A 13,175-nucleotide genomic window follows, 5' to 3' on the forward strand; every position below is an offset into this window, starting at 1 on the left:
AAAAAGTTGATAAATCTGGCTTGAGAATATATGAATATATACATTTATTTATTCAAGGTAAATGTGGCAATTATGTCATAGCTGACAAAATTCATTCTATACTATATGTTTAGAAAAATAAGGTAAAGATGGGGGCAGGAGTGGGAAATGTTGTATTTTAAGTTTGTATTTTTTAAAAATTTTACTGTAAACTACAAAAGTAACCAATATTCATTCAGTGCTGATAAAAATGAAAATGGCAGCTTTTGCAAGGGTGTGTGTGTTGCCCCTGGATCTGGAAAATATCATCATCTTGGCGGGGTTGCCCTGGACTTGGGTTAGGGGGAGAGGTAAGCTATAGGAATTCCAGTCCCCTTCCAGAGTCATTCTCAGGTGGCTTCCAGCCCAACTGCTGAAAGGTTTTCTGATAGGTTTGGGCATAGTGAATATAATGAAAGAATACTATGTGGCTTTTTGATCAGTTATAACAAGTCGTTTCATTTCTATGATTGTAGTACATTAACCATTGCATTTGCCATGATAAAGTGTGGTTTAAAGTCTGTAACATTTTTCTTCATAGTACCAGGTTCTTAACAACCAAAGATAAGTGAATCGCCTTTGCCTTCAGTGCAAGTGAGGGGAAAAAATACACATAAACACACCCTGGGGGAAGCAAAGGCAAAGAGACTGAGCTCTCTCCTTAGTGTTCAAGTTAGCAGGGAGGGGCATGTCTGGCAGTTCGTGGGAAGGAGTCTAATTATCAGCCTCTCACTTTCATTAATAAGTTGGGGCAAGTGAACTCCTCAAAGAAGGAAAGAGCAGACATTATACCTGAATTCTTAGACTACATATGATCCTTTAACCGCCATTTTCACACAAATAGTTTTCTTATAATTCCTTCAGGAGACTGGGAAGTAGGCAGAAAGAACATCAAATATGGGAAAAGTAAAAATAACTGGCAAAACATGGTTTATTTGTCCATGGGAGGGCAAAGAATTCTGAAAACCTGAAGCGTACACTTGAATACAGTTAGTCTCCATCTATGCAGTTTAATTAGAACGACCCTCAAGTGAGACTTTTCAGTTTAAACATTGCTTTTATCCTGTTTTATTTCTTCTTTTCCACCGGTGGTCTGTGGATAAAAGTCAACTCGTGTGTAATCTATGTGTTTTTTGACCAATATGTTTTTTCTTAGCTTCACTAGCCAGAAATCTGATGATGACTATGAAGATTATGCTTCTAACAAAACATGGGTCTTGACTCCAAAAGTTCCCGAGGGTGATGTCACTGTCATCTTAAACAACCTGCTGGAAGGATATGACAATAAACTTCGGCCTGATATAGGAGGTTTGTTAAAGTCTTTTGTGTTGTGCTATAGATAGCAGCACATAAACATGTCTACTTTATTAGATAAAAACATCAGTGTAGTTCAAGAGCAAGGAAGATTTAAATTATATTTTTTATATGTTGTAAAAGTAGTGTTTAAATAGCATTCAGGCCTATGAGTGGGGGTGTGTGTGTCAATACATTCAAAATGAAGAAATATTATTTTCAAGTGAAGCTTGAGAGCTAGAGTTAGAAATTCAAATATTCCTAGATATCTCAGATAGAAGCTGTAGGAAAAAAAGCAATGACCCCTTTATGAAGCAACATAAACAAATCAAACAAGACAATAATAGTAAAGAGAGGATATATTGTTTGCCTGTTGTTGTGTAACAAACAACCAGAAAAATCTCAATGACATATGACAATAAACATTTATGTAATACTCCCCTGAGAGATATACTAATCTAGGCTAAAGCAAGCTGGAGCTGCTTATTTAGGGCAACTGTATTTTACATGTTCCTCGTTCTACTCCTGGGACCAGCAGGTAGCTAAGACAACCCTTCTCACAGTGGTAGAAAACAGCTAGAGAGTAAGTAGAAGCTCATGAGGCTGAATGCTTAGGCCTAGCACTGGCCCATTCACTTTTTGTATATATTATTAGCCAAAGCCAATCAGATGATCCAGCCCAAAGTCGAGAGGCAGAGGAATAGCCTCATCCAGGAGAAGGCAAGGATGTGAATGCCGGTTATAGAGAATTCAGTCCACCACAGTGAGTTAGGTCATGACGCTTTCAAGGAAAAAAATAAAGAAAAGACTAACGCTCTTGTTTTTCATTAAATGTTAAATAAAAATGGAGACCATGCATTTGGTCATGGATATTATACTACAGATTTTTAATATCAGTCTTCTCTGACAAATAGGTACATGATGGGTTTCCATATGTTTTTCTCATATTATCTGTGGTATCACAGGGTACCATAAATCATCAAGGAAGATTAATTTTGTGTTGGTGAGAGATGTGTGAGGATAATGTGGTCATTAAAGGAATCAACAGGGAACTGTGATCCAAAACCAATTTATATTACCAGTTTGCTCTTTAAGTCCATTTCATGTTCTGAATGCATATTTTTTCTGAGTTATTAAGCAATTATTTTTCTATGTGGGTCAAGTCAGGGACATGCTCAAGTCAATTTCAGAGCTTGAAGGAAACATGGTAAAATTCAAGATATCTGAGAGAAAAATGGAGAAAAGCTAAGAGCAGCATTTTCTAATTTATTCATTTTTATGTTAGTTTTAAAAGGATAATTGGTTTCAAAACTCTACTAGGCATGCTTGGTGCACGTGCATGCTTAAAAAAGATATTTCTTTGAAAACAAAATAGTTATTCAAATGTGGTGAATTAGTAACTGGTACCAAATTAGTTGTGAATAAATTACTTCTAATGTAGCTAAATAAATCTATTCTAGAAAACAAAGATTAAAACATTAAAATCTTGCACCTCTCTTTGTGCACACATTTCTATGTTTCTCTTTACAGTGAAGCCAACATTAATTCACACAGACATGTATGTGAATAGCATTGGTCCAGTGAACGCTATCAATATGGTGAGTTTCCAAATAAAATTCTTTGTCTACTTTATTAGCATGTTTGGGAGAAAACGTGATGTCATGGAAATAGCAAAAAACATGCCAGCAAAAAATTTAAGTTTAAAGCTTTAGAAGTGAAAGATAGTCTTCCAGATCCTTTTTTTCTTGTAATATGAAGATAATTAAATGTTAAGTATTTTTGTTATAAGAATTAAATAGGACTATATATATAATTAATTTGTGTAAATATGCTATGCTGTTGAAATTCAACAATCGGTGTTTACTTGCCAAGTGCTACTTACTACAAAATAGGATATAGTACTCAACTACTTATTAGAACATTGATAGTTTGGTTCAAATCAGAAATGTTTCTCACATAAAATAGTGTGTCAGATGTAATAATAAATGTAATTCTGTTCTTATGTAACACTTTCTACCCAAATGTGAAATACAAAACTAGACTGGAGTCCAAAATATGATATAATAGAGAATGTAAAATAAGAGTAGAGCAGAATGGAGAATCATATTATATATGATATAATATAGTAAAACTATAAGTTTAAAATCATGTTTACCAAGCTAGCAATAAAGATGCTCTGCTAAATCAGAAAGAGATTGATGTGCCAATTGAGGTGATATAACATCACCTGCATACTCCAAGCTAGTAAGTTTGCTTGTTTAATCATTAAACAAATTCTAACTTCTTTATAGCCATAATTCTCAGAATTTTTAGAGTTCTGAAATAAATTATAAATATCTAAGAAGTAGAAGCTATATAGATAGTTTATTTAAATGCAGAACGTTCTTGTTTTAGGAATTAACAGTCCCCAGAACTGTTCTAGGATCAAAGTTTGTGAAACAATAGTTTTAAGAATCAAAGTTTTTTATTCATGGCTTTTCTTGACAAAATGTAGAATATAAATTAATTAATTATTCTTTCTACTGGCACATCACTAATTGGTTGACAAAGGATTTCATAAAACAGGTTCTTTTCTCATTACTTGTAGACTGTAAAAATGAAACTAAATGGTGAACAAGGGTGGAATGGCTTACGGGGTAGAAATGTGGCTAATCACAATGGCACCCAGTGGGAGGTGGTGCAAGGAAAGAAAACAGAACAATGTGAATGAGGCAAAAGATTCAGGCCTAATGGTCTGAATTTCACACCAGATCTGCTTTTTTTTTTTTTACTGAAGTCAACTACTCTTCAGTTTAGGGATATGTATACTTGATGGAAATAATTACAGTAATTTGTCACTATAGCATTTAAGAATGCATTTTATGATAGAGATTAGCAGAGTATTATAAATTATCTTTAATTGTTAATTTCATCTTATTTAGAGAAAAGAACATTATAAGTAAATAGTGAAAAAACCCCTCTTCTTGGGGGTTTGTTCTCTGCCAGGCATGATGCAAAGCACCTTTTGTTGATTGCCCTTTTCTATCCAGCACGGACTACCCAGTTAGGTTCTTTATGATCCCTATTTTAATATAGGTCAACTGACTTTCCAGATCTCTTGCTTAGGACTTTTTTGCATATTCTGTACTTTCTTTCACTCTAAAGTGGTGGTTCTGAATCTGGACTTCTTTTTCCCTCTCAGGAGATGTTTGACTGTGTCTGGAGGCAATTTTAGCTGTCATTACTTGGCAGGATTGAGTATGGGTTTGGGCCTTGCTACTGTCATCTAATGAGTAGAGGCCAGGGATGGTTCTAAACATTCCACAATGCCCGGGACAGCCCTCATGGCAAGGAACTAGCTAGCTCAAAACAACACAACGCTCTGCTCTACAGACATGGAAAGTAAAGGATTGTATCAAGGCTATGCTCTTTTGCCAGAACTCACTTAGACAGATCTACTTTTTCATAAAAGTATCAAACATAGCTACAAAAGACGGGTGAGATGGTAACCTCCTCAGCAAAACTCTAGCTTTCTTTTGGACTATTCAAAGCCGAGATAGCTTTGCTTCATATTGGCAAAGAAAACAGGAATGAAATATACCAATATTTAGAAAGATAATCTTACTGTATACAAATTTTCTGTTTATCATTTTATTAAAACAGGAATACACTATTGATATATTTTTTGCACAAACATGGTATGACAGACGTTTGAAATTTAACAGCACCATTAAAGTCCTCCGATTGAACAGCAACATGGTGGGGAAAATCTGGATTCCAGACACTTTCTTCAGAAACTCCAAAAAGGCTGATGCACACTGGATCACCACCCCCAACAGGATGCTGAGAATTTGGAATGATGGTCGAGTGCTCTACACCCTAAGGTATTCTTTTGCAAAAGGAAAGGAGTAATTGTTAGGAAGAAAACAAACTAACAAACAAATACAAAAATCAACCATAAGTCTCTCTAAAAAAAAAAAAGGAAATAAATTTCAAGACTACATCAGGGTTGGCATGCTATCAAATAGTATATGACATCAAAACATTAGTTTTTTCCTTTTGTTATCAATGAGCTTTTTCAAAGCACTAATTATAGACAAAGCTTATTTTCCACAACTGCTGTGAAAACTATTTTTTGTCACAACTGACCTGAAATTTCCTTCGTCTAGCAAGATTATCTGACCTTTGCACCTACGCTTTGCACTCTTATGCTTGGAAATGTCTTCATTTCCAAGGAAATAGTTGCTAAAAGAGAATTTTTGAGGTGTATGTCTCCATACATCCTTCTCTTTTTAGCTTCACAATAGCAAGCACCTAGGATTTATTATCTTTCATCTCCTAGCACCCCACTTCCCATTACGTTAATAGGCTGTTTAAACTAATTTATTGTTTATCTTGGGAATAGACATACTTGGGAGAAAGTTGAAGGAGCTATCGTTCAGCATCTGAAATTAAATTGTGAAATTAGAGTAAAATGCTACCTTAATAAAATAATTATTTTATGCCATTATCTTAGCACTACATACTTTGTATTTAAAACATTTTTACATTGAAGTTTCTCATTGGTGGGAGTACATTATTAGACAGAATAATAGATAAGTACATAGTCTTACGAATCAGACATCTGACTTTGGTTCTTAGCTCTCTCTCTTACTATCTGTAGGAACTAGGGCAATGCTCCAGCATTTCTATATAAAGGGACTTAGGGGCAGCTATCTGGTAGCAGGACTTTTAGTGTTAGAAGCTTTGTTTGCATAGTAAGCATGATGTTTTTACATGGTTACATTTTTATTTAGAAAAATTAGGTGAGAACTGATGGAAATTATTGGGAAAGAAAGCAAAACCACACTGTCCCACCCTGTACTGCCTCTCCCCCGACCTTGACACCACAAATGAGCAAACTCTTTTACCTTTCATTTCTTTAATTTCTGTAAAACAGGTATATTTCTTCTGACCTTATGGAGTTGCTGTAAGGACAAAATAGGGTGATAAGTAAAGTTTAACATAGAGCCTGATACATAGTAAATATAGAAAACATTAAAATTATACATTTTCAATCAAAATAAGAATAATGCAATTCTAAATCTTCGTATCTGAGAACTTCTACCTTCAAATGATTCATGTTAAATGTGCTTGCTCAACATACAAAATATAATACTTGAATAGGCTCCAAAATCTTTATTAATTATATCAGTTATTAGAAAAAGCCACAATTCCAAAATAAATTCATTCCAGGCATTTTATATTTGTCATGGCTTTCATAAACTTAGAGATATAGTAATAACTGAATTTATTTTTACTTATTTATTTATTTTGAGACAGGGTCTCACCCTGTCACCCAGGCTGGACTGCAGTGGCATGATCTGGGCTCACTGCAACCTCTACCTCCCAGAGGTTCTAGTGATATTCCCACCTCAGCCTCCCGAGTAGCTGGGACGACAGGCACATGCCACTACATTCTGCTAAAAAATTTTTTGTATTTTTTTGTAGAGATAGTCTCACTGTGTTGCCCATGTGGTCTTGAACTCCTAGGTTCAAGCAGTTCGCAACTCAGCCTCCCAAAGTCTGGGGATTATAGGCGCCAGCCATGGCATCTGGCCAATGCCTGAATGTAGAATCTAGTGGGTACAAAATTCCCCTGATAAATCAGAGCTCAGTCCAGCTTTTGAAATATGAAGTCAATCATACTATCTCAAGTGTCTTTATTGTTCTTATAACATTGTAGTCATTTTGGGACTTAATTTACGGAATCATTACATTAGTTAATTATGAAAGCCACCTCAAAAGTGTCACTAATGGAGATTCAATCAAAGCTTGAATGGTTACCAGTTTACATAGAGAGATGATTTTGTTCTGGCTATCTAAAATGAGCTATGGGTGTGTTTGTGTGTTTTTGTGCATGCCCAAAGACTTTTAAATCTGTATCTATGTTGTATCTGCAATTATATTATTTTCAATTTTAATAATTCCAGTTTAATTTGGAGTAATAATACTAATAAAATATCAAATTTAATTGTAGCTTTCTTTATGAATAAAACTCTTCTTCCCTTTGAAGAGCATATAAATATATAGTAACAATGTTTAAAACCTCCAGCTTTGAAGGCAGATAATCCTGGGCCCAAATTTCAACTGTGCCTCTAGTTATGCAACTTTGGACAAGTTCAGGTACAATAAATGCATAATAATACTTATTAAATGAGGAAACAATTCATTCTACCCAGTGCTTCATAGTTAATTAAGGGCTCAATAATTATTAGATATATTTTAACATCAGTAAGTGCTCTGTTATATCATAGAATGATAGATTCTTAATTCTTTTCAATTAAAAATTATACTAATTAGAAAATCTCTTAAAAATAAATTTTCCTAAAATAATACTTTTATTACATCAACAATATCTGTACAATGTAAGAATTATAGCTAAAAATATGAAATTTAAAAAATCATCAACCCATTACCATTACAATTTGAGATTATATTCATACTTACCCAAAGGTGGTCAAGACGTCTGACTCAAATCTTCTCCCTCCTGGAATTCCAGCCCAGGACTTGAGACTGAGAAAATCTGTATACTTTAATAAGCACTAACTAATAAGACATAAACTAATTCAGATTTACCGGCAAACATCTTTCAAATATGTCTGTGTATGTTCATTTAACATTTCTTGTTTTCCATTAGATATTCTTCTACTCTATAATATCCTATTTAATGACATCCTCTGGAAGATCCTATTTAGTGACAGTGTAGTGTAGAATTAATGCCACACCACTGTGCAACACAGGTATTTTTACACTCACCTTTAGCAATTAAAGCTAACAGCTAACAAGTTCTTACAAACAGAAGGTCCTGCTTTAATTAGCAGGTAAGATCTTAGAATTATCAACATTCATTTACATGCAAACAGTAAATGAGCTTAAGTTCTTAAAACAGTTGGCTCTGTTAAATATATTCACTGAGCAGTTTCATGTGAGCAATTAATTTGCAAAGAGAAAAACCAAAACCAAAAACTTAAGTGATCATAAATTTTCAATAAATATAGTTGAGGTAAGTGAGGTGCTATTACTTGGTCTGTGAAAATGAACAGACTACATTAAGTCTTATGTAACTTTTTCCTGGACTTGGTGGATTTCTTCATTGGGGATCACTGTGTTTTCAATCAGAATGTGAGATATTCTCTAGAAAAAAAATCATTTAAAATTGCGCCAATTTACAATTTAAAATTATGTCTAAAATCCATCTTATGTTTAATATCTTTCTACTTAGGTTGACAATTGATGCTGAGTGCCAATTACAATTGCACAACTTCCCAATGGATGAACACTCCTGCCCCTTGGAGTTCTCCAGTTGTAAGTAATATTCCTTCTCCATTTGTATCCTCCCCCACCTATAGTCTTTCTGATTGCCATGTTAATTAATTGAAAGAAGCATAACGAATTTCAAGGTTGTATTGAGTTATGTTACTGACTTCCATGATTTTGACCATCTCTTTCATCTTAATCCCAGCTTGCTTCGATTAGGGTGATTCCTGCAAAAGAAGGACTTATTTTATTAAGAATTACAATAGGTTTCCTTGAGTTGCAAACTTTTAATATATTGGCTGTGTAGAGCCTTTTTTTTTTTCTTTTTGAAATGGATTGTAAAGCCAACCCAGGACTCAATAGAAAAGGTGCAATCTTTAATTATGTATCCTCTTCCTTTCTCTCTTATGGGCCTAGGAAGGGACTATAGCAGCACATTGCTAGTTAAGGCCTGCCCCACAGGACAATTATTTCATTGATAAAATATATGTGAACTACTACTTGACACACAATAAGATCAAATATAAAACCATTATTTTTACATTTATTATTTTTATCAGATAGATAATAGAATGTAGCAAGAGGATCTATGATGATCTAACACAGATTATGCTTTAGTAACCTTTACAAATATTTCCTGCCTGAACCAAAGCCAAGCAAACCTAAATTTCCCAAAACATTTTCCTTACTATTTGTTCAGCATCCATGAAAGGTCAATCGCCTCTTTTACATTTTTGTCTGCCAGTTGTACATATTGGACAGAATAAAAATCTGATTATAGATTTTTACAGTATGCTTGTAGAAATGTAATTTCTCAACCAGGGAGTCCACCAAGTCATAGTAATCACAGTTTGAAAAAAGTTGATGATCAGAGAAGTAATCACCTGTTTATCACTTCATCAATACCAGAGGAAACCAGAGGAAAAATATCACTGGACATCATATTTATCTAGAAAAATTCTCATTATAAAACTTATTTCATGTTTTCCTGAATCCAAGAATGAAATATATTTAATTATAAAGTTAAAGCTTCCCTGAGCTTTAGAGAGATACGCCTTCCTTTCTTTTAATATTCCAAGTGGGACTACTTCTTTCAAGTGGCCACCATCAGGTGGCCAGTTGAAAATGGTCCTCTGAACCCAAGCACAATTTAATATCACTTATTGCTATCAGAACAATTCAGTCACCAGCCCATTCTCTGCAGAAATTTGCCTCATATCATCATTGTTTTGTTGTTGTTGTTGTTTCGTTTTGTTTTGTTTTGGACAGGGTCTCGTTCTGTTGCCCAGGCTGGAATGTGCAGTGGTGTGATTTCGGCTCACTACAGCCTTCGCTCCTGGGGCTCAAGTGATCCTCCCACCTCGGCCTCCAGAGTAGCTGGGATTTCAGGCACCCACCACCATATCCAGCTAATTTCTGTATTTTTTGTAGAGGTGGGGCGTCGCCATGTTGCCCAAGCTTGATATTATCACTGTTTTCCTCAGTTTTCATCACATACTATCATATCCCTCTCCATCCCCTCCATCCCCTCTAGGGACTCTTTCATTTTTTTCTTCCCTCTTTAATTGGTATCAACATATAATAGATAAAGCTGCATCAAAAGGAACAGAAAGGAGGAACTATGTGGGATTTTATTCCAAGTACTCAATCAGTGTTCATAATCAAACTAATCTTTACATGGCATTGTTATTTATTATCACATAATAATTAGTATTATTAGTAGACAAACTGTTAAAATGATTTCTGGTTTTTATTTATTTTCTTGAAAAAGTTAATTCTGCTGTTGACTTCATAATAATGTTTATCCATTCGACAAATACACATTGACCATCAATTCCATGAGATAAGTACTATTATCCTCCCTATGAGGGAACAAACAATTTAGGAGGAAAAACATACACTTGTCCAGGGTAGAATGGCTGGGAAATGGTACTCATAACCACTGCTTATCTCACCTCCCCAATGTGATGTTCTCAATGAATACTCTCTGTTTTATTAGTACAAGCTCAATGATATCTTCCTCTTAGCATTTCTACTTACTACTGCTTTGAATTGTGTATTTCTGTGTATATTAAAATGCAATCCTGACAAATTGAGAAAGAAATATAATAATTTAGATTATTTTTTCCAACTATCTTCCACTTCAAATGCAATCTTTGGAGAAGTTTTGTGTCTGTACTGCCTTATTATTTTCTGTTTCTATGTGACTCAAAATCTTGCCCTGTTAACTGCCTTTCACTGTGATACAAGACTTTGTATTTCTACTATGTATTATAGACTGGTCACTTGGTATGCACTATTCCAGATGATGTAAAGTATGCATACGGCATATATAAAACCACATATAGTATACCTTCTATGTCATTTAAGTTGTTTTCAAGAGTAAATTTGGCCTTTGGATTTTTGAATCTAACTTCCCATTAGGATGCAATGTCATTGTAATTTATGTCCTCATTGCAATGCCCTTTGGTCCAAGATCCTCATTTAGCTTTGTAACTATCTTTCTCAGTCTTTACCTCAGTGTTGTGTTCATAGAAGATGGTTGCTACATATGCTAATTTATAATCATTTTTAATGTGAGCTTTCCTATCTCACGGCAGATGGCTATCCACGTGAAGAAATTGTTTATCAATGGAAGCGAAGTTCTGTTGAAGTGGGCGACACAAGATCCTGGAGGCTTTATCAATTCTCATTTGTTGGTCTAAGAAATACCACCGAAGTAGTGAAGACAACTTCCGGTAAGATGCACTTGCAAAGAATTTCAAGTGACCCTTCCAGAGTTGAAATTTTGGTATATATGAATTAGAAGGTTTTTCAATACCCCTCTATGAATGATAATCAGAAAATTAAATGAAGTGTTTTAATTTTCTAGAGAAAATTATATGAAGTGTTTTAATTTTCTAGAGAAAATTATAATTGAAATTCAAGTAGAATAGATAAACAAGTATATTCTACCAATTTGGGAAAATTGGATTCAAATTGGATTAGTAAATTATTCCCTAATTTATTTAAGGTAAAATGAATATCAATTATGAAAAAATAAAATATTTATTAGATGTACCTTTTTTAGAAAGTATGTTTCATAATGTAGTGAAATCGCCACATTTCACACAGGAAGAGTGAATTTTTTACAAATGCAGAAAAGTAAGCATAGTGGATATGGACCCATTCTCCATTCAGTAGTTTAATATTTTAAACTTATCCATCAGTGGATAATAGAACAAGCCTTGAGTATCAGACAGGACTGGGTTCAAATCCCAATTGCATCAGTTATAAGCTATAGGTATTGGGCAAATGTATTGAATCTCTGAGATCAGCTTTTCCAGATGCCTAACGTGCATTAAAAAAAAAAACTGCATCACAGGAAGACAGTGTGTATGCAAAATATAAATGAAATGAAATGCTTAGAATGATAGCTGGCACATAGTGAGCACTTGGTCAATAGTAGGTCTTACTAATATTAATTATGATTATCGGATGTGCATGATAATATGGTCAGGAATTGAGATTTAAGACAAGCTAAAAGTAAATATTTTTATATTAAATCTGATGATTTGTAATAGTATCAATTATTGATTTAAAACCCTATGTTGAGCAAGTTAGATATGTTTCCAGACCAGATCTCTCTCATGGGTGGCCAGTTTGAACTCTCAGCAATATTGCTTATATCCTCTATGTAGATTAATCCAACTACTCCTTTTAAAATTATGTTAATTTACATATGTTCGAATTTCAAATACAAACATTATGTTCTCAGCTTACCGTCTATTAAGATGTCATTTGAAGCATATTTCCAAGAGTTGAGCTGTTTTCTGTTGATTTAGTCACAAACACCTGATTATTTTCTAGAATTCATAGAAAATATTTTTTGCATGTGGAATAATTTGGAATCAGGCCTTCATCTACTTTATAGAGAGAAGCAAATAAAGGACTTACACAAAGATGGAAATTTATGATTCGATTCTACTTTCAAAAGTACTATCCTTCAAATCTAAGAATTATCTGGCTGTAACATTGTTTTGAGCATTTGCAACTGTCTCATAAAGGCTCTTTTATTCGGAAAAAAGAATCTGAAAGAAGGTCATGGTAATGCTTGAGTATACTATTTTAAAATGGCCTTCTGTTCCCTTATTCACAAGAAACCTGACCATCAAGTATTAGTAGAACAATCTTTTTTTTGAGAAGGAGTCTTGCTCTGTCTCCCAGGCTGGAGTGTAGTGGCGAGATTTCTGCTCGCTGCAAGCTCCGCCTCCAGGGTTCATGCCATTCTCCTGCCTCAGCCTCCCCGGTAGCTGGGACTACAGGCGCCTGCCACCAAACCTGGCTAATTTTTTGTATTTTTTAGTAGAGACGGGGTTTCACCATGTTAGCCAGGATGATCTCGATCTCCTGACCTCCTGATCTGCCCGCCTCGGCCTCCCAAACTGCTGGGATTACAGGCGTGAGCCACCGCGCCCGGCCTAGAACAATCTTTCATTTGGTTCAAAAAGGAAAAGTTCAGGATTGCCTTAGAACGGAAGTCTTCCATCAGTGAAAGAAAACACACACACACACACACACACACACACACACACACACACATACAC

At 34.6% G+C, this 13,175-nt stretch overlaps 1 protein-coding gene across 7 annotated transcripts in view; it reads left to right on the plus strand.

Moving 5' to 3' along the window:
- Positions 1–13,175, plus strand: part of GABRG2 (gamma-aminobutyric acid type A receptor subunit gamma2) — a 140,008-nt gene that overhangs the window by 75,055 nt on the left and 51,778 nt on the right. For all 7 annotated transcript variants that reach the window (XM_058440108.1, XM_058440109.1, XM_032158555.2 and 4 more), the window contains 5 exons: positions 1,175–1,326; positions 2,842–2,909; positions 4,954–5,174; positions 8,555–8,637; positions 11,190–11,327. In XM_058440108.1, the coding sequence (XP_058296091.1) occupies positions 1,175–1,326; positions 2,842–2,909; positions 4,954–5,174; positions 8,555–8,637; positions 11,190–11,327 (662 nt within the window). The remainder of the gene's footprint in view (positions 1–1,174; positions 1,327–2,841; positions 2,910–4,953; positions 5,175–8,554; positions 8,638–11,189; positions 11,328–13,175) is intronic.

This window comes from Hylobates moloch, unplaced genomic scaffold (genome assembly GCF_009828535.3).
Source record: "Hylobates moloch isolate HMO894 unplaced genomic scaffold, HMol_V3 SCAFFOLD_6, whole genome shotgun sequence".
NCBI lineage: Eukaryota > Metazoa > Chordata > Mammalia > Primates > Hylobatidae > Hylobates > Hylobates moloch.